The sequence below is a fragment of the Ictidomys tridecemlineatus genome, chromosome 10 (assembly GCF_052094955.1).
Source record: "Ictidomys tridecemlineatus isolate mIctTri1 chromosome 10, mIctTri1.hap1, whole genome shotgun sequence".
Classification (NCBI taxonomy): Eukaryota; Metazoa; Chordata; class Mammalia; order Rodentia; family Sciuridae; genus Ictidomys; species Ictidomys tridecemlineatus.
In genome coordinates this window covers 49,524,997-49,549,205 of record NC_135486.1, presented here as the reverse complement: position 1 = coordinate 49,549,205, position 24,209 = coordinate 49,524,997, and the positions used below count along the sequence as shown (strand labels likewise).

General features: G+C 45.2%; 1 protein-coding gene across 1 annotated transcript in view; it reads left to right on the top strand.

The window, feature by feature from the left end:
- Positions 1–18,745, top strand: part of Capn8 (calpain 8) — a 76,752-nt gene extending 58,007 nt beyond the window's left edge. The window contains exons 12-21 of the mRNA XM_005326512.4: positions 1,381–1,592; positions 2,100–2,136; positions 6,877–6,945; positions 9,108–9,165; positions 10,534–10,598; positions 14,637–14,705; positions 15,109–15,187; positions 15,773–15,889; positions 16,863–16,921; positions 18,429–18,745. Coding sequence (XP_005326569.3) covers positions 1,381–1,592; positions 2,100–2,136; positions 6,877–6,945; positions 9,108–9,165; positions 10,534–10,598; positions 14,637–14,705; positions 15,109–15,187; positions 15,773–15,889; positions 16,863–16,921; positions 18,429–18,452 — 789 coding nt within the window. The 3' untranslated portion in view covers positions 18,453–18,745. The remainder of the gene's footprint in view (positions 1–1,380; positions 1,593–2,099; positions 2,137–6,876; positions 6,946–9,107; positions 9,166–10,533; positions 10,599–14,636; positions 14,706–15,108; positions 15,188–15,772; positions 15,890–16,862; positions 16,922–18,428) is intronic.
- The last annotated feature ends 5,464 nt before the right edge of the window (positions 18,746–24,209 follow it).

The following is a 24,209-nucleotide window of genomic DNA, read 5'->3' as shown; positions in this document are numbered from 1 at the left end:
ATTTGTGAGTGCACACAACAGAACAATACAATTTGGTCAATTTCATTCCCCACTGCTTCCCCGTTTCAACGTTACTTAGTATTTCTTCTGAAGGGGCCCTCTCTCTCTCTCCCCCTTGTTATCTTCAGGGATGGCAAGAATAACATTTAACTAGGGATGGAGATGTAGCTCAATGGTAGAGCACTTGCGTAAGATGCATGAGTTCCTGGGTTTCATTCCCACACTGGGGAAACACACACACACACACACACACACACACACACACACACACACACACACACATAACTCATGACACTTAGGCCTTAGCCATGACCTTGTTGATCATGCACCCAGCATTCTTATGCCCAGAGTGTAAATATTTTCAGTAGGAATATCAAGCACTGTGACTGCTGGGTCAGCAGGGGTTGCCTGTGGGATCCCTGTGAAATCCTGGCCAGGGCAATGGGGACAGGTGGCTCTACATTCCTCTCCTGTTCAGCAGACGAGTGGTTCAAGAAGTGACCACATTTGGACACAGCCCACTCCAGGGTGGGTATTCTAGATCCAGGTCACGCAGAAGTCTTAGCCCTTGCAGCTTATCAGCACTTGCCCTCTGACACAGACATCAGGATGAAGATTGATCATAAAGATGCAGTGCCATGGGAGGCTTAATTACAGCAATAACCACAGTGGCACCTGTGTTTTCGAAGCACTCTGCAGTCACTAATTAGCCTGTGCCACAAACCAATAGCCTCTCCCTTCCCTACAACAGATAAGGGGTTCCTAGGGAGCATCTTCCCCTCTGGGAGGAGAACTAGGCCCTGAAGAGGCCAGGAGGGACCCCAAATTGGGCTGGCTGTGGCTGCCTCCTCTGCCTGCCTCCTTCAGAGCTCCCCCTTTGGCCCCAGCCTGACCACCTCAGTCACCTTGCTGAGTAATTTCCCCAGGTAGCCAGGAGTGAGGGGCCCATTTGGCAGCTTGTGTTTAAGGTCCAAGATCAAAGCTCACTCTCTGGTCTTGGGTCTGTACTGGGAAGGTCCCTGTCATATCTACAGGGATAATTGCAGAGGAAGAGTCTATTGGAATTAGGAGGAAAGCTACCCAAATAGCACACACCAGAGGTCCTGGGCTCAACCTTTCAATTTGGGGAGGTTCAGAGAGAAAAGGTCCGGCCTCTCTCAAGCAGTCAAGTCAGTGCCTCCAACAGGGCCTGGCACCCAGAAGATGCTCCAGATACATTTGATGATTGATACACAGTGAGATCATGACAGAATGCAAGGCTTTCTGATTCTCAAGAGTGGTGTTAAAAATCAATGATCCCTAAATCAGCACTATAAAACCCAGCTCTTAGCTCTCATCTTCAGGATTTAGAAAGAAATTGATTCTGCCTATTGCTTACAGCTGGAAAGTCACACAGATATACACCTGGGCCGGGACTTCTTCCTGGGTCACCAGCCCTCCACTCGCTCCGGCACCTATGTCAACCTGCGGGAGGTGTCTGGCCGTGCTCGGCTGCCCCCTGGGGAGTATCTGGTGGTGCCGTCCACATTTGAGCCCTTCAAGGATGGCGACTTCTGCTTGAGAGTGTTCTCCGAGAAGAAGGCCAAGGCCCTGTGAGTTTCCTTTCGCTCTGAGGTGGGGCCTAAGGTTGCCTGAGTGCCAGGCCAGCCAAGGGAAATGGCCGCACACAGGTGCAGGGGCCACAGGTACATGGTACATACGTGCACATAGTGCTGTGGTGTCTTGCTGGCTCATCTCCGTAAGGTCATTTCAACAGGGATTCATGTAACCACGTCCCCAAGGAAGGAGAAGAGTGATAACTGGGGTAAGGTAATGGAAAAACTCCCCAGAAATCACCAGGCTAGATCTTCTAGAATCCATTAGAAGAATACTTAACTTGAAGCTCTTGTCTCTGATGAAAAATTCAGGGAGGGGTGAGGGTTGGGGCAGCCAAGGGGAGGGATTCTGGTTGAAGATTCAGTTTAAGCAGTTATTAGTAGGAATTGCAGGTCTCAGGTGGTCAGTCAGTTCCTCAGAAGGGCCAAAAACTTCCCATAAGAACCTAGTTATTAGCTGAGCTTTTAACTTTCTCATATATTTTTTTTTTCTTTGTGTTTCAGGGAAATTGGAAATGTTGTGGCTGGAAATCCACATGAGGTATGCAGTCTCTTACTATTCTAAGTTTTGACATATTGTATAGCAGTAGTTGGGAGTTTCTTGTTGATTTAACAGAGTTTTTTTACATATTAAGGATGGCAACTTCTTATTCATCAAGTCCATAATATTTTTCCAGGTGCTGGCTCTTCCTGAGAAGAAGAGATAGAAATAGCACTGGAATGCAGGCTTTGTAATGCATCCCCACTCCCTAGGGGACAGGTCTTAGCATTTGCCACATTCAGTCATGTGAACCCACAGTGAGAGCTCACTGTGTGCTTGAGCGTTCTGTGCAGGATAAAGAAGTCAATGGGAGAAATAGATAGAGTCCCCTGTTCTTGGATTGATCTCCAGAAATCTGGAGGACAAATGGTGGAAGCATATGAAAAAAAGATGAAAGGAAGTGCACACCTTCCCTAAGCTTGCATGTGTGTAGGGCTGGGGCAGCAAAGGGGAGGGATTTAGGGGTGCTGGCGTAGCACTTACTCTGGGAAGGCCCCATGGAGGAGGTGAGTTCAGAGCCACCTTTGGAGGAAGAAGTATATCTGGTTTGCAGTGTGGATTCACCAAACTCCTCTCTTTGTCCCTCACTGTGTCTTCAATTTCCTGTCCTTTTTCTCAGATGTGTGTGGCATTACCATGCTGCTGCTCTGTGAGGGTCACCCTGTGCAGGCACTGGTGCAGGGCCCAGGGGTGGGGCAGGACTATCTTTATGGGGGCATAGGCCCAGCTTCCACCCCCCCACACCCTACCCAAATGGACTGAGGAGTCTCTGGCTGCAGATACCACATAAAGCAATCTTCACCCTAGGGGCTGAGCTGCTGTCCTTGGCTGAATGGAGGTGGGGACAGGCATATTTTATTACTGGACATATATAAAATTTGTAAGGTTGTGTTTCTGAAGATGCATGAGAAAATGACAAATAAGGACCCAGCTTGTCCTGGGGGTTTTTGTTGGGAGTCTATCAGATAGAAAAGCACACCTCCACTGTCTGTCCTTTCCTACTCGGGTTAGTCTGCTCTGACGTGATTGCTCCCCTGGGTCCTGGGGCCCAGTACTGCAACCCACTGTCGTAGTGCCTCCTGCCTCAAGTCAGCTGCAATGCCTGGCCCCAGAGGTCCTTCCTGTGCTGTGGCTCCTAGTGGCCTAGCCAGACAGAATTCTTCCTCCCGCTCTCACCTCCCCCAGTTGCAGATGCCAGCTCAGCCTCCTTGCTGCCCCTAGGGGACTGATCATTCACAGTGGCATCTCTTACTGTCAGACCCAGGCATGTTAGAAGAGTCAGTTCTCCAGGATGGAGTAGGGATCTGAGTCTTTTTGTTTGTTTGTTTCTGCTAAATCAGCTTCACATCGACTCTAAGCCTCCCTTGGACGAGGCTGGTCATCACTCCCCATCTTCATCTCCCATTGTCTTGAGGTTTTCTGAAGCCCTAAAACAACACCTCTTCTTGCCATGGATACAGATTGGTCAGCCTATGGTCAGCCTTTAGCTTCTTGCATAGATGACAGCTTTTGGGTTTCTGCACTTGGCCTGTGGCTTGATAAAGTAGGATCCCCCATGCAGGGGGTCAGCCTTCTGGGGTCCCCCGAGTTGGCTATGGAGTCATACAAAGGTTCCTAGTATTCCAAGACCTTGTGGACCTCTGATATAACCTTGATATCCTAGAAACTCTGCTTTTTCTCTCTGGGGGCAGCTTCCCCTGATACACGCATGCTACACTACATACACACAGGCACGTACCACATATACTCATCACACATGTGTACTACATAAACACACCACAAATACATACACACCATACACAAAACACACATACATACTCACACATATATACACCACAAACACAGCACATATATACCACACAGGTGCATATACACACAGCTCACATATACTACATACCCCCAACACCTTCCCCCACACCTAGCATACACAAACTGGGCATATGAATTACATACATATACTACATACATGCTATACACATATACATACACATATAATACCCCTCACATGCATACCCCCACATACATCCACACACAAATATATCAAATACACATACAAACACCACATGTATACACATACCACACATATACACACAGTACACGGATACATGTACACACATAATACAGTGATACTGTGTTCAGGGAACTCAGGACTTTATAAGAGAAAGAAAGAGTTATTGCCTTCCAAAACTTCTCTTCCTCCCTCCAGAAACCTCTAACTCACGGACAGTTGGATGCTCAAAGGGCCTGAGAGCCTGCTTAGAATGCGCGGAGGAAAAAAATTGAGGGCGAACCAACAAAAGATTGGAACTTAGACATGTTACTTTGAGCAGGGCTGTAAAGATGTCACTGACAGGTGACATAATAACAAGAAACTAGTTCCTTGAGTTTGCCATATCACCTTATCATTTGAAAAGTTTTTTAGCATATATTCTATGAGGACAGCAGCTAATTCCATGATAATAAATTCCTTGAGAACAATGCATCAGTGCATTCAGACACAGATGATGGACAGTTCCCAACTTGTGCCAGGTGTTGAGTAAGTCCTTTTTGAATGAGTGAACAAACTTAAGTTATGTTTTTACCATCATAATGAATACATAGTTCTCATTTCCTGTGTCTAAAAATTCCCCTGTGTCCAATGATCCCCCTAGTGGCCAAGTGCCTGCTCTGTGCCAGTAGGTGCTCATATCCATTCCCTGGTTTTAGTAAAACATTTTCCCAGAATAATAGACTTTTATTTCATGTCTAGAATTTATAGACTTCTCACTAGGTTCTAGTGGTCCGCATTACATGAACAATATAACCTTGGCTTTTTTCCTCCTTCAAAACTACTTTAAAATCATATGTATGAAATAGGAAGTATTTATCAATTTTTCCTTCTAAAAAATATATATGTGTGTTTTTGGACTTTCTCATCTTATTATTTTTTAATATTTATTTTTAAGTTTTAGGTGGACACAATATCTTTATTTTACATGTATTCAGTGCTGAGGATGGAACCCAGTGCCTCATGCATGCTAGGCGAGCGCTCTACCACTGAGCCACCACCCAACCCCTTCCTCATCTTATTGGTCATGGTAGGCATTAACATCCTCCTGTGATGAGTGAGGAAACAGCCCTGAGAGGCTGAGAATGTGTTGCAGAGAGCAATAGGATGCCAGAGACAGGAAAGGTCATTGCTTTCCAGAACCTCTGTTTTCTTTCCCTATAAGTCTCCAAGTCACAGTTCACTCATTTATTCTGAAATCTCTGGTTATCATCTTAGATATTGGTGGAGAAGTGTGTAGCTGGAGTTTGAATCCTGGTTCCATCATTTACTCGTTGTGTGATCTGGTCCTCTTACTTAACTCTTTAAGTTAAAAAAATTTGTCTGTGAAGTGTGAGTAGTAATGAGACCCCCTCACAGTATAGTCATGAGTGTTAAGTGAAATAATTCATATAAAGTACCTCATGGTAGCAACAAAAGTGATTTTGATTCCTACTATTGATACTTATATTAGTGTAGAACTGTCAGGCTGTATTGGGCCTTTTATATTTATCTTATTGATGGTTTTGGAAGACATTGACCTGGCCCTCTGAAAGCTCTTCCAACCCTCTGGGAAGCTGTGACTTTTCTGTCTAGTGGTGACAGTTGGAGGATTGTTTAATTTTGGATGGAGCCCATTATCATATCAGAAAGTCTCTGGTCAAAGGCATTCCTATAATGGTTTGTGATTTTCAAAGGACTTTGACATACATTAGTGCTTATTTGATTTTCAAAATGACCCTATGAAACAGCTCAAGTTAATTTAATATTAGAGTTGAGGAAATGGAATATTCAGAGCCCTGACATGGGATCCAGTAAGTGGCCAATGTTCTCTTTCAGCCCTGGTCTTCTGGCTTTTAGTTCTGCTGTATCTAATTAGGCTGTGTTCTCAACCACTTTTTAATCGTATTTGTATTAGTCAGCTTTTTGTCATTGTGACAAGTATCCAGGAAAAACAAGAGAGGCCAGAGACAAATACCTTCCCAGGGCACACTCCCAGTGATCTGTTTCCTCGAACCATGCCCCACCACCTGTAGTTTCCATCACCTCCCAATAGTCCATTGAGCTGTCAAGGAATTAATCCACTGATGAAAACAGAGCCCTCAGGATCCCAATCACTTCCCAAGGCCCCACCTCTGGGCACTGACTGCTACACTGGGGACCAACCACTTCACATGTGAGTCTTTGGGAGGGGAACATTCTAGATCCAAATCATAACAGTATTGTTCTTTGAGAATCTGATAAAAACTAGGAAAATACATATAAATAGGACCCCAAATTTTCATGCCATTTATGGAGTTCACAGGTCCCTATGAAGGTCCTCAGTGGATCCCATAGGATCCTGTGTCCACAGACCTAGACGGAGATTTCTCGGTGTCAGTGTTTTTGTTCTCTGAACTGCTTTCAGGGTTGAAATTAGGAATTGTGTGTGTGTGTGTGTGTGTGTGTGTGTGTGTGTGTGTGTGTTGAGGGGGGGGGTTCACTTCCCACATAACTCAGAGAGGATCCCCTGGGCTGTGGCAGGGCATCCTTGCTGGATCCCTCTCAGGCAGGGGACCTCAGATGGCTCTCTTGTTCATTCCCATTTAACCCAAAACCTGACACAGGATTGACGCACAATAGATACTAATAGATGAATGAATGAATAGCGAATCTTTGCTTTCATTTTTCTCCTGTGATTCCCATCTTGACTTTGCAACTGTCCTTCCTCTTAGCCACATCCCAGTGAGGTGGATCAAGAAGACAAGCAGATCCAGAGCCTGTTTGAGGAATTTGCAGGGAAGGTGAGTGGAGGGCAGATGCAACTTCCCAGATGGTCAGGAACACACTCAAGAATGCTCTGGTCAAATTTATTCCCTTGGGTCTGAGGAGCCCAGAAAATGAAGCCGCATTTTCTGGGTGCCCAGCTTCTGTGCCTGTCCCCTCATTCTCTCAGAGGACAGGGTCCTTTCCTACACTGCTTGGGGAGTGTAATCATTGTCTTGAGGTCATTTTTCTCCCTGACTTGAGAAAACAGAAAAGCGGAATCTCTAGATTCTGTTGATTGGGGCTTCTGGGCAGCAAAATCTCTCTAAATTGATACCCTTTCGAGGTGGGATTGCCCAGCCTAGGCAGGAAGCAGGAAGCAGCTCAGTTAAACTCAGTTAAGCTAGCCTGGGCTTGGAGGCACAGCTAGGCCCACTGGCCCAAGAGACCAGCAGTGAGTGCTCAGCCTGCAGAACCCAAGCTTGGACAGGGTGCGAACGTGATAACGGGGTGCTTGAAGCAGAGATAGAGCTGCCCCGATTCTTCCTCTCTGCACTGCAGGCTGAGTTTTGTTTTGGTCATTAGAGCTTACCCAGAACTCAAAGTGCCCCAGGTGGCCCCATAAAGAGTGACTGACCCTGTTCTTTGGAGCATAATAACCTGCCCAAAAGACCTCAGGAAAGGAAAGGCAGTGCTCTCCATCCCCTGGAAAAGCTGGGAGACTTTTTAGACTTCAGGCTGGAATGGAAGCTAAGCACAGACGTATGTGTCTATAGTCCCAGCTACTGGGGAGGTTGAGGCAGGAGGATCAACTGAGCCCCAGAGTTAAGACCAGCCTGGGCAACCTATCAAGGCCCTATCTAAAAAAGAGTAATAACAATAAAAATGATGCAATGGAAGAAGATGCATCAGAAATCTTTGCAGAAAAGAAAACCTGCCAACAGTTCTTTTACATTGCCATTGGAGAAAAATCCTTGCCAAAAGTCAGTTCATGTTTTAGATGCTCAGGACAATGTTTTTACTAACAAAAGCCTACCAAGAGGCCGTGTTTTATTTAGAACATCCAGAATGATAGAAAAGCTCATATGTGTCGAGTTCTTCCTATACCTAGCTTTCTTCTTTCTTCTGCTGAGGAGGGTGGCACTGGCCACTCTCCCCATTCTGCTGGGGACGTGACAGGCAACAAGGAGTTAAGGAGCTGGTTGAGAGCATCAAGCCTCATGAGACACAGGGCCAAGGTTCAAATGTAGACTCTCAACATTCCATTTCTTCCCTGACAGGCAAATGAGGGCTGTCTTCTGGCCTGGAGGCTTCTCAGAAGGACCTCAGGTGTTATTATTGGGACTGATCATCCCGTGCCCCAGTGAGGCCAGCTGTCCTCACAGGAAATATTGCCTTGTGTGGCTCTGTTTTCTCTTTTTCCAGTGCCAAGGCCTGGCTGGGGAGGAGAGCAAGTAGCTGTGCCAAGGACACAGGATAAGGAGCGAGGTTCAGATTGGATCCCAGCTCTCGGTTCAGTGCCCCTTCATCATCCTGTCTTCCATTGGAGGGTTAAGGCATGAATCTTCCCTCTGGCTCAGTGTTTATCAGAAATATACAGGGTATATCCTGCTCCTCTAAATATCAAGTCCCAGTCTGAAATGGGCTTCTGCATGAAATAGCAATTCCCACAGGTGCAGTGGAACAAAGTGGCACTTTGGGATGAGACAATCCTAGCTCCACTACTTGGTAACTGTGAACCTCAAGCCATCATATCCCATGAAAATGGCAAATGACATCATGCATTTAGCAGTTTACAAAACCATAGCTCTTTAACTGTAACATGGAACAGACTTGTGTTGTGGATTTAAGTATATCCCATATCGTGTGTGTGGTGCATCTGAGCTGGCTCCTGTTATTGCTACTTGTCACACTTTGTTTTCTGTTTAGGCAAGCCCCATGCAAAGAAGCAAGAGCCTCAGAGGCAGGCAGCCTTCTGCTGCGGTGGGCACTAAGCTCACAGTGTTAGCACACACCCCTGCTGGGCTGTTGGGGACCCCAAAGGAAATGGAGAATTTGAGTTTTTAAAGCTGTCGGATGCTTTTAAGATCACAAGGCTGGTGGGCTGGGTGTCTGACCATGGAAAAAGCTCTGAATTCATTTAGCATCTTTAAGTAGCTTGGCAGGGCTGACATGATTTGCAATTGGTTGCTCTTTCTAGGATTCTGAGATCGGTGCCAATAAGCTCAAGACAGTTCTGAATGGGGTGTTTTCCAAACGTAAGTTCCTCCCTGGGGCCTCTCAGAAAGTCTGTGGGCACCTAAGAAATATGCTGGGGTGGGATTGAGGGAGGTGGCTGGCAGAAGTTAGCCAGGATCACTGTAAGGGGAACTTTGGCCTCTGACTTCACAGGTCCAGCAAGATGGGAGCCATAAGGCAGGAGAGACCAGTGAGGAGGAGGCACTGGGTGGGCGTGAGGGAGGTGCTGGAGATCAGCTAGACCTTGCACAATGGATCAATAACCTGTGATGTCAAATGCAATCATTTGCTGAGTCCTGGGAGTCTGGGCTACAATTGACTTATGTGACACTGTCTCACACATTTAATATGGTTGTACCATGAGACATGGCAGATTAAGGACCTTCTTCTGTAGCCATCTGGGGAGGCAGGGTAGAAGGGATGATTCTGACTGTCCTAGCCTAAACCTCAGCACCATGGGAGTTGGTATGGAGCCTCCTTCTCTTCTGGTCCAGGGGTGGGCCTGGTTAAGTCTTCCAGTTGGTGGAGTAAAGGCTGTCTTTCACCCTGAATGAGAATACAGGAAACAGGGGCTTCCTGGAGATGGACATAGGGCTGAGCAGCTCCCCGGGGCTCTGAGCCCAGGCCCTGGCTCAGGATGGCTCTTCATCCTCTGCTCCTCTCTTGCTGCTGCTATTGTTGAAAAGAGTGGAGAGAAGAGGAGAAGGCTGCAGGGTCTTTGACACCTGCCTTGACTCCCAGGTGTGAGTCAAGTTAGAGGCCAGGGATGAATAGCAGTGCTCAATTGAGTGACAGTAGATTGTAATTAAAAGTGTAGCCTTGGAGCCCCAAACCCTCTACTGGTGGTGTGACCTTGAGAAAACTCTATAACCTGGCTGGGCCTCTGTTTTCTTATCTATAAAATGGGGATAATGATGGCATCTACCAAATCAGGTGGTTTGGAAGATGTATAGTGATTAGAACAATATCTTGCTAGTGAAAATCTGACTGTTTTATTTAGAATTTATATACCAATCTCTGGGTTAACACTTCACTTACATCATCTCATTAATGCTCACCAGTTCTTGGGGCAAGTATTGGCATTAATATTATCATTATCATTCTCATCTGATGGAGAAGGAAACTAAGCTTTCAGATATCAATCTGCCCAATCCATGCTTATGAGCAGCAAATTCGGGGTTCAGAGATTGAACTCTGATTCTGGTGCTTGTTAGCACCAGGAGGTTTGGGGGGTATCTGCTCATGAGCCCATCACAATGTTCTCACTTTTTTTGTGGAGACCCACATTCAGCTCCATAGTCTGGCTGGTGTCTTTGGTGGTCTCCTACTGTGGAGGTTATTTATTTCCCTTATCTCATTCTCACCCTCTTTTCTATTTCAATCTTTAGGAACAGACATTAAATTCAATGGATTCAACATCAATACCTGCAGGGAAATGATCAGTCTGTTGGATGTATCCTTTATATGTCACATTATTTTTACTGTTTTTAAAGATTCCTCCACCTTTTCCAGTAGGAAAGGAGAGCAGAGTAGAAAAGGGGGGAAATGAGAAGGGAAACATGCATATATTGAGCATGTATTAGGAATCGTGGTTGAGTTTCAAAGAAAAAGGTATCATTTCATGAATATTCCTCAATAAACTTGAGATTATCTCTGCTTTCCAGGTTTAAAAAAAAAAAAGAGGCAGGCAGTGTTTAAGTGGCTTGTCTAAAATCATGCAATTTAAAGATAGCAAATGGGTGGTATTGTGTCCCTCCTCCGCCACCCACATTGGGAACTACAGTGTTCCTCCTTCGGTCCCACCATCCATCCACTGCCCATCATGATGAAGACTTTTTTCAGAAACTTTGCATAGTCTTTGGACTTTCTCTACTAATACTATACAATCATCACACAAGATATTTTCTGTTTGATCTAATTTAACACTCTCTTCCTGTCAAGGAATGGTCTTAATCTTTTCTAGCTGCTGTAACAGAATATCATAAACTGGGTGGTTTATAAACACCAGGAATGCCTGGTGCAGTGGCGCATGCCTGTAATCTCAGTGGCTCTGGAGACTGAGGCAGGAGGATCATGTGTTCACAGCCAGCCTCAGCAAAAGTGAGGTGCTAAGCAACTCAGTGAGACCCTGTCTATAAATAAAATACAAAATAGGGCTGGGGATGTGGCTCAGTAATCAAGAGCCCCTGAGTTCAATCCCAGGTCTCCACCTTCCACCAAAACAAAACAAAACACCAGAAATTTATTTATTAAATTCTGGAGGCTAGAAAGTCCAGGATCAAGGCATGGCAGATTTTTGTGTTTGGTGAGGAACTGCTTCCTGGTTCATGACTATAACTTTACAAGGGGGAAGGAATGAGTTTTCTGGGGTCCCTTCTATAAGGACACTAATTTTGGTTGTGAAGGCTCCGCTCTCATGACCCAATTTCTTCCAAAGGCCCTACCGCCTAATTATCTCACATTGGGATCAGCTTTCAACATATGAATTTTAGGGGGATAAAACACCCAGTCTATAGCAAGTGGGTAGGAACTGTAGGGAGGGATGGAGAAAGATAAGGCTAAGCATGGATGGTCCAACATCATTTCATCATTTCAAGTTTTGCCCTGGGCAGCTCTAAGTTACCATTCTCCACAATGTTGGCGATAAAGAAGCTTTAGAGCTTTGGGAGGTTGTCCTCAGTTCTTAGGGGCTCATCCATCCTGAGATCTGATGCCCTTTTCTGCAGGATTCTTCACTAATAATGGAGTGGGACAGGAGGACTGATTTTCCTTTGTGTAGTTTTCATGGAGTGCATCATGAGCAGCAGAGTTCATGTACTGCTGGGTTATCAGTGATGGAGAGATGGTGCTATTTAGTGGTCCCAGAATGGCAGAAGACGATTCCCTGTACAGTGCTGGAGCTGTTAAGCCCTGTGTCCTTCCAGTAGTTTATGGACCATGGAGAACTGTTAAGGGTTGATCTATTCTGCTGCAAATAGTTCCTTAGTTTCTGAATCTTTCTCATCAAACCTTGCCTGTGGACTTTAATTCGAATCCTAGAGTTACTATGTAGCTAACCCCTTATTGTCCCAGTGGTATTTGTATCTCTCACAGTTCTAAGAGGATTGTGATTCTGTCACTCTTCGAGAGTTTTTCTTCCACAGATTAGATAGTTCAGGGCAGTGGTTCTGAATCATGGTGTGCAGCAGAGCCACCCATGTAGATTTTTTTAAAAAAAAGAACAGCTTAATTTGTATAATTCATGTTCCATATAATGTAGCCACTTAAAGTGTCCAGTTCAATGGTTTTGGGTAGATTCAGAGTTGTACAACTGTATCAGTCAGGATTCTCTAGAGGAACAGAATCAACAGGAAGAATAATTACAACAAAAGGGATTTATTAGGTTGGCTTACATGACTAGAAGTTGCATAGTCCACAATGGCGGTCTGCAGGCTGGAGAGCTTCCCAGTCCAAGAGGTTGAAGCCCCAGAACAAGAGGGATCAATGATGCCACCCTAGTCTGAGACCTAAGCCTTCTGGTGAATCACTGTCAGAGTCCGCTTTGGAAGAGTGAAGAAGAGAAAGTCTGATATCCTCAGATGACCACAGCAGCAATCAAAGCCCCATTCAAGAAGAATGGAGCTTGCATCTGCTGCTGGTTCCTTGTTCTTCCAATCTTTATTCCATCCAAGCCATCATCATATTGGTCAATGCTGCCCACACTTAGGGAGGATCTCCATTTCAATTGGCTATCCCACATGCCAATCATCCCTAGACTCTCACGGACACCCCCATAATCATCTTAATTCTTGACATCTCTTAATCCAATCAAGTTGACAATTCAAATTAGCCATTTCAACAACCATCACCACAATTTAAAACATCTCATTGCTTTGAAAAGAAACCTTGTATTCATGTTAGAACTCACTCCTCATCTTCTCCCATTCCTAGGCCACCACTAATCTATTGGCTCTATAAATTTGCCTATTGTGGACATTCATGTAAATGGAGTCATAGAATATGTGGTCCTTTGTGATTGGCTCCTTTCATTAGCATGATGTTTCAAGTCCTATAGCGTATATTAGTACTTCATTATCCATAGAGATTTGAAAATACAGTTGCCTGAGTTTCAGTCCTGGAGATCCTGCCTAGAGGTCTGGTCTCTATAGGCAATTTCCTCTGGAATTTAGAACTACTGGTTTTCTGGCACAAGGACTTTGGAACAGACAAAAGTCCAGATTCTGGCTCCACCTCTTGTTAGATGTATAAATTTGGGTAAGTTGCTAAATGCTCTGAACCTCAGTCTCCCCCAACCCTGGAAAAAATCGGATAATAATATCTACTTTGTGTGGCTATCATAAAGGTGAAATGAGATGCAAGTACATGAAGTGCCTAGACACAGGGTGTTAACTTCCTGTGTATAGTACTCTCCTCAGATATGTTGTTTGTATTATTAGTAAGCCTTTGGAGGCTGTGGTCAACATTCAGTGTTGATCATAGATAAAAGAACATAGACTTTCTCAAAGGGTGTGTGTTCGTCAGCTGTCCATTACTGTAACAAAATACCTGAATTGATCAATTTATAAAAAGGAAAGGTTTATTTTGGCTCACAGCTTTTGAGGTCCAGTCCATAATTTATTTGCCCTATTACTTTGGGACTGTGGTCAGGCAGCACATCATGGTGTGAGTATGAGGTGGAGCAGAACAACTTACTACATGGAAGCCAAGGTGGAAGAGAGAGAGAAAGAAAGCTGGAGTCCCAATACCCCTTCAAGGTCATGCTTCTAATGACCTAGAGTCTCCCACTAGGCCCACTTCTAATGGTTCTACCACCTCCAATGACACCAAGCTGGAGACCAAGGCTTTAACACACAGTAGGAGGACATTCCAGATCCAATCTATAGCAGTGAGTTTTGCAAGAATTTCCGCTGGCTAATGAAGTGATCAGTGGTCTGTTTTAGAATTTGAACATAGTACTATAAAATGCTGGTGTTTATTCATTTTGTTGTGGTGAAAAAAAGGTAGACTTTCAAAGAGACTAAACTTCACGAGGTTAAGTCCAGTTCAGAACTGAGTCCCATAGGGTGGCACAGCACTCAGGGTTCACTGGTGGACGGAACCCAAATTGGACACGGAAAAGTTTTAGTTATGATGCATAACTAAAACACCTGTGATTTGAATGACCAGTCACAGAAATTTAAATCTGGAAATGAGTTTGCATATCACGGAGCTCGGTTGATGCTAATTAGTGATATTGCTAGGAGGTCTTCAGGGGGGTGATATATGCTCTTTATTCCTACCTCTGTGTCTGGCTTCAAAGAAGGGCCTTGGTGGGTGTCTGGCTTTTTAATCTGCCTTTGAATCTGTTTCCCACCATCACCCTGTTGCTCTCTTGCTGCAGAAGTGGAAGGTTCACTGAGGGCTTATGACTATCATGTACACTCACAAGAGAAAGAAATCCTTAGGGCATGTAGGTTTGGGGCTCAACCATGTTGGCCCTTAACCTGCTTAGAGCCATGGGACAGGCACCTTGGGACCGGTGGAATTCAAGACGCTGTGGCTGAAGATCCACAAGTATCTGGTAACTCTTCTCTCCCTCGTGGGCAGCTTCTGGGCTTTGGCCCCTTTCCTCTATTCTAACCCTCCATGGCATTCATTCCTGGTCTGGACCCTAGTCTGACCAGACCTTTAGTCAGGATCAAAACCACCCAAACCTGGACACAGGGTTCAGGAAGGAACACGGAAGCAATGAGAGATGCTAATGGCCAGCCCCTGCACCGACCGTGCTATCCAGAGGGCGAGAGGGCTGGCACTGGCCTTCAGCCCAAGCTCTTCTCTTTGTTCTGGAACCTTCATGGGAGGAGTCAATGAGGTCTCTTCTTGAGCATGTCCCTCACCTTCCAAGGGAGCAGTAGAGTGGAGGGAGATGGTTATTGTGGGCCAGGGGCTGCTGTTCTCTATCTGGAATTTCTGTCCTGCTTTAGGAGATCTATCGGGAAACAGATTATAACCACTTAGGGACCATGGATGCCCACGAGATGAGGACAGCACTCAAGAGAGCAGGTGAGGACGGTACCTGTAGAGAAGGTCTTAGGACCCAGATGTGCCCCGTTTTAATAGTTATTCTCAGAATGGTGACTGCTAATGGCACCAATCACGGGGCCATCTTCCGTTGGAGCTCAGTGTGGCTACAGAGCTTTGTCAAGTAAGTACCTTCCTGTTCAGGAAGGAGAGGATGCTGCTGGACTCTAGGCAGCATAGAGCTTCAGAATGTTCCAAGAACTGTGTGCTACAGGGAAGGTGACAGCCATTATAGAGAATGGGGCCCTGAAGGGGACAGGGAGGGGCCCAGCCACACGGGCGGTCCCTCACCTTTTCTGCTTTTGCTTGCTATGGCTGATGGGACCCTGACTCAGACAGGGCTGAGGCTAGTGTTGGACCAGGGAAGGGACTGATGAGGCTTATCTAAGAGAAGAGAGACTGGATGACAGAACACCTTCCGGGAGCCCCTGGGGGAGGCAGAGTCAGTTGGTTTGGCAATTTAGAGAGAATCATGAAGGGGCCCGTGTAATGTCAGCCCACTGAGTTTTTACTGGGGACAGTTGTGAATCCTCCACTACCTGTGACTCAGGTCTCCTCTGCCCTCAGGTTTCACCCTCAACAACCAAGTGCAGCAGACCATCGCCATGCGGTACGCGTGTAGCAAGCTTGGCATTGACTTTGATGGCTTCATTGCTTGTGTGATCCGCCTGGAGACCCTTTTCAGTGAGTCCTTTTCTCTTTCAAATATACAGGACTGAAGTTCAGGGGCAGGACCAAACATTGCCTTTGGGAGGCCAGTGGTTCTAAGAAATCACAGCCAGGGCTTCTATCCCTGAGGCTCCCTTGGGGGAAGGGGAGGTGGACACTAAAGGGGCTGAAGGTGGTCCTGTTGGCCAGGCCCAAGGGCAGAGATTGCCTTTCCTTGGAGATTTGAAAAGCTGTGATCTAGAACATTGAGCACCTACTATGTGCAGTCTCTAGGTCAAGGTGAATGAATCTCAGAAATGGTCCTTAGATGGCATTCAGTGTCTATCCACGTTTGCCCTTCCATGAGGGTCATATTAGGAGCCATCCAGGGAGGGGATGGTGTCCTCTCTGGAAAGTAGTAAGTGTTCTCCCGCCACCTTGGTCCTTGGGAGCCTGCTATTTTATAATCAATAAGAGGCCTCATCCAGAGAGGGAGTTTTCCTTTCATGGGTGTGGGGTGGGGAGGGTGGGAAGTGGTAAATCTTAAGAAGAAACGATCAAGTAGTCAGAGACAGAGCTAAGGGACTCGGATACCCACTACTTCACCTCCTGTTAATATGATTACAAGAGTCTGAGACGAAGCTTTTGAGGGTAGAGATGTGAAAGGGACCATCTCTATTGATGACTGGGTTTGTCTGTTTGGGACATCTCCTGTCAAAAAAAGCTCATCCTGGGTACTAAGTCTAGATCTAACTTGAATATTTTTTTTCTATTTTAGTGATACTGGGGGTCTAACCCAGGGTCTCAGTATACTAGCCAAATGCTCTATCATGGAGCTATACCTCTAGCCCTAGATCTAGCTTTTTGAGGTCCTTGGGGCTAAGTAAGAGCTGGAGGGGAGGGGGATGTAAGAGAAAGGGGATTTCCAAGTCTGGACGGGTGGGACAGATGCAGCCCTCTGTTACAAAGACCAGGAACAGGCTAATTTTATTCTTCTCTGGTATTTTAGAATTATTCAGGCTTTTGGACCAGGACCAGAATGGAATTGTCCAGCTCTCTCTGGCTGAGGTAAATGATATGGTCTGATGAACTGATTGCTGAGGGTGCAAATTCTTGGAAATTCTTGGGCTGTGTAGTGCTGGGTGGTGTTTGTTCCCACTGACGGTCTTATTTCCACATGAATACCATGCATGGGCTAGGCGAGCCTGGGGGAAGGAATGTGTTTGTCTATCCTGCAGTTTTTCAAACATTGTTATTTATTAGTATTATTATCTTAAAGCAATGACTACTTTTCAAATCCTTTCAAAGATGCAAGCTCTTGTTAATTTGGATGGAGTTGTGGGTAGTAGGAATAGTTTGAAGTCTCTGACTCTAGGGCCAGTTATCTCAGGTTGAAATGTAGAAGGATATCAGAGACAAGAAATGAAGTTGCAACAAGGTAGAATGAAAATACAAAATAAATGAGTGGTTCTTTTTTTCTTTGCCATGTACAAGTTACATAATGCTTTATGCAGAAACCACTCTACTGCTTGCCAGTCAAGAGCTGTAGCCTCAGGCAGCAGAAGCCTTTAACTGGCCTGAGAGTGCAGCAGGAGGTGTTGACATGTCCTAAAGGTCCAGGTGAGTGGGGAGGTATGAGCCCTGGTCCTGCTTCTGAGGCAGTGGACCAGGTTATTTCTGACCCTGCCAAGTTGCCTGGCCCAACCACATTTCTTTCTTCTCTGAAATGAAAATGTTGTTGACCCCTTTTCTGAGATCTAGGAAAGGCTCTCCTTCCAACATACCTGTAGATTTCTACAGATGTCCAAGCAATAATGCAGAACCTAAAATGAAGTATATATATATAAAATACAGATGCATATACAGGAAAATAGGAAAAATATAGATAACATATATAATAACATGTATACATATATAGAAATATAAGAAGTATAAGAAATAAGAAAAATTATGAGAAATACACACACACACACACACACACACACAGAGTTGTCCCTGGTATCCACAGGGTCTTGGTTCCACATCCTTCCTCAGAAACCAAAATTCACAGATGCTCAAGTTCCATATTTAAAATGGCATAATATTTGCATATAACCTACGCATATCCTCCTGTATATTTTAAATCATTTCTAGATTATTTATAATACCTAGTAAAATGTTAATGCCATGTAAATAGTCGTTCTACTGTATTATTTAGGGAATAATGACAAGAAAAAAGTCTGTTCATGTTTAATACAAATGCAATTTTATTTGAATATTTTCAACCTGTGGTTGGTTGACTCCGCCAAGGCAGAACTTGGGGATGGGGAAGGACAATTGTGCACATACACTGCCCCGCCCCCACCATGTTTGGAAGTCCCCTTTGGGTCTAGGGCTTTCTCTAAGCCACATTTTTCTAGTGCTTTGGCTAAGGGACTAGCTTGTGACTTAGCTAAAGGTTTCCTGTGATAGAGGAAGACACTCACTAGAGAGTGGGGATATAAACAGTCGTGCCTAGGTGGGGCTGGAAGACATGGTGGTGGAAGGATACTTGCTCCCTAGAAGCGGTGAGCTCACCCTGTCTCTTCTTTTGCAGTGGCTGTGCTGTGTGCTGGTCTGACCCAGTGCTTTGGACACCGATGACACTCCCAGCCTCTCCACAAACCTCTTTGCCCCCATCTTCTTTACAATCTCATGAACATTTACCCTCAAGTGACACTCAAATTCATATTGTTCTAGCCTATCCTCATTCCTTGACATGCTGGTCTTTCCTACCAGAGCACGCTGGGGGTCTCTGGGTCTCATTCAACAGCTTGGAGCTATGAGTTACTTAAGCTGATTCCAGAGCCCAGTGGGGGGAAATCAATCAATTAAAAGTTGTGTGCCAGGGTGGTTTCTGCCTTTCTCTAGCGATATGAAGTGTAGACTGTGTCTTGGGCTTTTCCCTCTGTAGGAAAGAAGATGTTTTGGAAAATGACATGAACCAAATTACCAAAAGGTCGAACATGGAGATTAATTTCCTGGAGCTCGAGAGCCCTGCTGCAGATGGAGCTGCTGCCAGGGGCCACCACTGGGAAAGAGACCCAGCTCCAGTCCTGCCAGGGAAGGATGCAGGATGGGGTTCAGGGGAGACCAGAGCTTTCTTCCTTCCATGCAGAGGTGTAGCTGTGCTGTGCTGAGAGGGATGTATTATCTGACAAAGAGCTAGAGACAAATTCAGTTCAGGCTGCTTCTGCTCACAGAGGAACACAGCGGTCGTGTGGTGGTTGGAACAATTGAGGCCACAACCACAGTGTCCCATTGGGTAGATGAAGATGGAGCTGGTTCTTACACACCGCCTTTGGAAATGAGGCACAGAGGAGGAAACACACGTACATGCCTTGACCTCTGTATTAGTCTGATTAAGGGCTGATTTTCTCCTCCAGAAGTGGGGCTAGATGAATGTTCCTTGTAGGAATGTGACCTGGGAGGATGGCAACACCCTTGTCAACCTTCCTGCTGCCTTCACATCTTCTGAGACACAGGGGGATGGACAGGGCGGGTGGCCTTAGCTGAACAGGGGAGGTCACGGCTCTGGGGCCTCACCCACTGGGGAGAGGGAGGGAGTACTCAGTTAATCTCATGGTGGAGAAGGAGGTATATTTGTTTTAGTGGCCTATGAGTCCCAGAAGGGATCCTTTCTCATCCATTTAGGGGCACAGGTGGGGGAGGACCAGCGTTTCCAGCAGGCACAAGTCCAGCTACCCTCCGGCTGCCTGGAGACACCCCCAAGCCTCCACTGTGGGTCTGGCTGGTGTTCTTCCCAGGACCCATCCAGGAAGGAAGAGTCCTTACCCCCACCTCATTCTTTAAAAATACAGTGCTGCAAACCAAGTCCCAAATTTAAAGTGCTGTACAAATGCACCTCGACTTACAGTGGGGCTGTGTCCCAATAAATCCCTCTATAAATTGAAAATATCATAAATCAAACATGCATTTGATAACCTCACCTACCGAACATCATAGCTTACCCAGCCTACCTTAATTGTGCTCAGGATACTCACATTAGCCTACAGATGGGCAAAACTATCTACTATGAGGTCTACTTTATAATTAATGTTGAATATCTCATGGAACTTATCGAATACCTGTATCCAAACAACACTGGCAACACTGTGCCCCGTGGAATGTCACTTGTTTCCCCTGTGACAGAGCGACTGACTGGGAGCTGCACACTACATCTTACTTGTCTGGGAAGAGATCAAAATTCAAAATTTGAAGAATGGTTTCTACCAAATGTATATAGTTTTTGCACTGCTGTAAAATCAAAAAGTTGTGAATGGTATGGTAAGTTGGGGACCATCTATAGTATGGTCAACTTGCAACAGGTAGTTTAATTTTGTATTAAGCCTACAGGCTTCCTCTACTTTAGGGAATAGTCTGGTAATGAAATAGTCTCATTACAAAAATGACATTTGCTTTAGGGTCTCAGATCCCAGGGAAGGATTGTCCTGGAGACTCCTTACTAATACAGTCAGGAAGCAGGTTGAATACCCCTGCACTACAGAGTTTTCCACTCAAACATCTGAGAGTTTGCTTTATACTCCCATCTCCCCAACCTTTCCTCAGATTAAAACAGTAAGAGATGTTGCTTTTAGTTGTGGCCTCTTCCTTGCCCCTTGTGTTAGCTTTCTGTGACTATAATGAATTATCTAAGGCAATTAACATATAAAGAGAAAAGGTTTATAGATTCTGGAGATTCTAGTCCAAGATTGGGCAGCCCCATATTTTGGGGCCTCAAGTGATGGTAGCATATCATGGCTTTAGCATATGGTAGAACAAACCACCTGTATCATAAGCCAGAAAGCAGAGTGAGAGGACTCATCTGGTTTCACAATCACAGTGATCTAAACACCTCCAATAAGACCTCACTTGCTAAAGGTTCCACCATTTCCCAATAGCACCACCCTGGGCACCAAGCCTTTAACCCATGGACTTTTTGAAGACACTATCCATAGTCAACTTATGGCAGCCCTGGATGTAGCCCATCTTGAGAGAGATCAGTTCCTCCCCTGGCATCCTGCAGTTCCCCTGTCAGACCCCACAGTGAACTTTGTTGCATTAACATGTTGACTTGCCTGTCTTTCCTGTTTCAGTCCTACAGTTGTGGATGCAGAGATGGTATTTTCCTTGTTCTCCCAGATCCTAGCACGGTACTTGGCCCAGGTAGACACTCAGTGAGTGAAATGATATCTTTCCTCTTGCAAACAAGGGTGCCTCACTTTCTCCAGCAGAGGGGATGCGTTTGCACTAGTCCTTCACAGATGACCCAGCAGTTGATGGGAACAGAAGCCACAGAAGGGAATACTGCTAACATGTGGATGCATGAAAGCCAGCTCTCTGTTAGGTGTGAAGGGCATGTGGCTCGATGTGGTACCTGCTCTGTCCCCAAGCTCCTCCCCATCCCCACAATGCCAGGTACAGGGGAAGCTGTGGCCACTGTGGTCAGCAGGTCTTTGATTTGTGCAGAGTCCCTCGGAGCTCTTGGTTTATCTCTCATCTTCTGTGAAAATAAAGCAGCTCACGGGGAGCTTAAGTCAGATTGGAGAGACACGGGCAGAGTCTCACGCACCCCAGCCCTTCCTGGCCCATGGAGCCAATTTGTTTCTCCTTCATTTGCTTCCTCATTAATTGATGCGAGGAAACACGGGCCGCCGTGCCACCCCCAGACTCATCTGAGACCTCCCGGGACAGGGAAGCTGATGTGTAGTGAGAGTGCACTGAGTAGTCTGTGTCATTCCACAGCAGTGAGGCCATTTCAGCAAGTCCCTCTTTCCTGCTGGGAATCACAGATTAGCTTTCCCCTCACATCCGCTGCCCAGGCAGGGCTTTTTGTAATTACACAAAATCACAGAAACAGCTTGGAGCGGCGGCTGGGAGATTCAGGCAGACAGTCCATCCACAGGCTACAGAAGGCTCTTCCCAGCCAAGGTCCTGACCACGTTGGGGTCTCAGCAGCCTGGCTCTTCGGATCTGCATCCCAGCCATCACAAGGAGCAGCGAGGCTCCCCCCTCCCCGGGCCTGGTGGTCTCTTTCTGTCTCCTGGCTCCTTTTCAATGCCAGCTGCTCCTCTGAGTCGGGGCAGTGGGTCTCTGGAACAAAGTCTTTCTTCTTTCATCAGCTGTGCTTTTTCTGCTTGATGAGGCTCACTCACTCCCACTTCTCGCTTCCAGTTTAACCTGCTTTGCTTCTCAGATGTCCAGTGTCTTTTCAGCTTCAGATGTCTCCGTTTCCTGTGAACCCCAACCATTTCTAGCTCTGGCTCCAGGACATGGCTGTCCCTCTCTTCCTCAGCCCACTCCTTCTCTGCTCTTCTCCCATGGTGGCCTCCAGTCATCTATCAATGTCTCCCTTCCGGACTTGAACCATTTCCTTTGAGTTATGAGTGTGGTGGAGCTTGAGAGTTCACAGAATTGATGGTGAATAATGAGGATTCCCCCTGATCTCTCTACACACTTCAGAAAAGACAGTGTCAGAAGAACCCATTTAAGGGGGATTTGTCTGTCAGCTTTCCTCCATTATTTAGTTCCATGTGACTCTGGGGGCCATTTTTGTGGTATAACAGGCTCTATAGACTGGTTTATGTCCCCTCCCTTAAATTCACATGTGAAATGTGACGCTATTGGGAGGTGAAGCCTTTGGGAAGTGATTAAGTCATGAGGGTAGATCTCCAGGGATGGAGAATACAAGAGTGCCCTTATACAGGGATAACCCAAGAACTTCCTGGTCCCTTCAGCCAGGTGAAGATAAAGCAAAAAGATAGTTTATGTGAGCCAGGAAGTAGACCCTCACTCACATAAAATCTGCCAGCACCTTGGATCTCCCAAGTCTCCAAAACTGTGAGAAATAAATGTCTGTTTTTGTACATTACCTGGTCTGTAGCATTTTGTTATAGCATCCTGAATGGACTAAAACAGAAAGGGTGGAGAGAAGCATCCTAGATATTCTCTGCCTCCAATCTTGTCTGATGCGGAGCTTGCCCTGGTTGAATGGCTCTGGTCTTTGGGAAGGATCACGATAGTCACTCCTAGTGGCATCTGCATGGAAAAAGGGATCCCAGCAATGGAGAACAAGAGATAATTTGGAGTTTGCAAGTTGTGGAGACAGATGCTGGCTCCTCCCAATTTGGGGAGGTATGTGCTAGTTAAATATGGGAGGACTTTATGGTGGGATGGAAATAAGGCAGAGGCATTGTCCCTGCCGCCTGAGATCTCCGGAAGGCTGATGATGTGTCTCCCACCTCCCTGAGCTGAGCCAGGGACTACAGGCATTAGGGATCCTTTAATTAACTGCCATCTATTGACATTTTCCTGTTTTTTTAAACACCCACATATATATATATTCTTGCATGTATATATTTTATAAATTCATTTCTTTTTTTTTTGATGCTAATGATCAAACCCAGAGTCTCATGTTAAGTACATGCTCTTCCACTGAGCTATACTCCCAGTACCTATAAATTCATTTCTATGTAAATTATTTTATTATTATTTTATTTTTCTATGTAAATTATTATATATATACTTATATATAATATAAGTATATATTATATATATACTTATCATATATATATATTATATATATTTGATAAGTAAAATAATAGTAAATAAAATAAAATTATATATATATATATACAATTTGTATATTTATTTGGTATTTATATTTATATAAGTCCTTATAAGTAAAAATTAAGAAAGTATACTGAAACCTTATATATTACCATCTAGATTAAACAATTTTTAATGTTTTGCCAAATCTGTTTTCTTGTTGTTGTTTTTAGATGAATTTTTTGTTAAAGAAAGTCACAGGCAATATGACATTTTTTTTTACATTATGCATCCCCCATGAAAGGACATTTTATTACACAGCCATAGCACTATTATCTAACCTAATGAATTAACAATAATTCTTTAATCACATCTTATAACTAATCTATATTCAAATTTCCTCTATTGACTTCAACATGTATTTTTTAGAGTTAGTTTATTTGAATGGGAATTCATAGAAGGTCTTCATTTTGCTCTTTATAATCTATAGCCATCTTCCCCTTTTTTCATGCCATTGAATGATTAATGAGTAATTGGACTTTAGTGAAGAACACTGGCACGGTGAATGTTTCTACATGCGTCTCAGTCTAACTGAGAAGTTTCCCTCAGAGTTCCCTTTCTAGCCAGCTTTCTCCCTCTCCCCAGGGCCATGCAGCATGGCTGGAAAATGGGGTCTAATTTTTATCCTGCTGTGGGTGTTGTCCAAGCCTGCCTGTCTTTGGAAGCAGCCTCTCCTGCTCCCGGGCCTGGTGGTTCAGGACTGTCTGGGAACATCCTTCTAGCACCCACA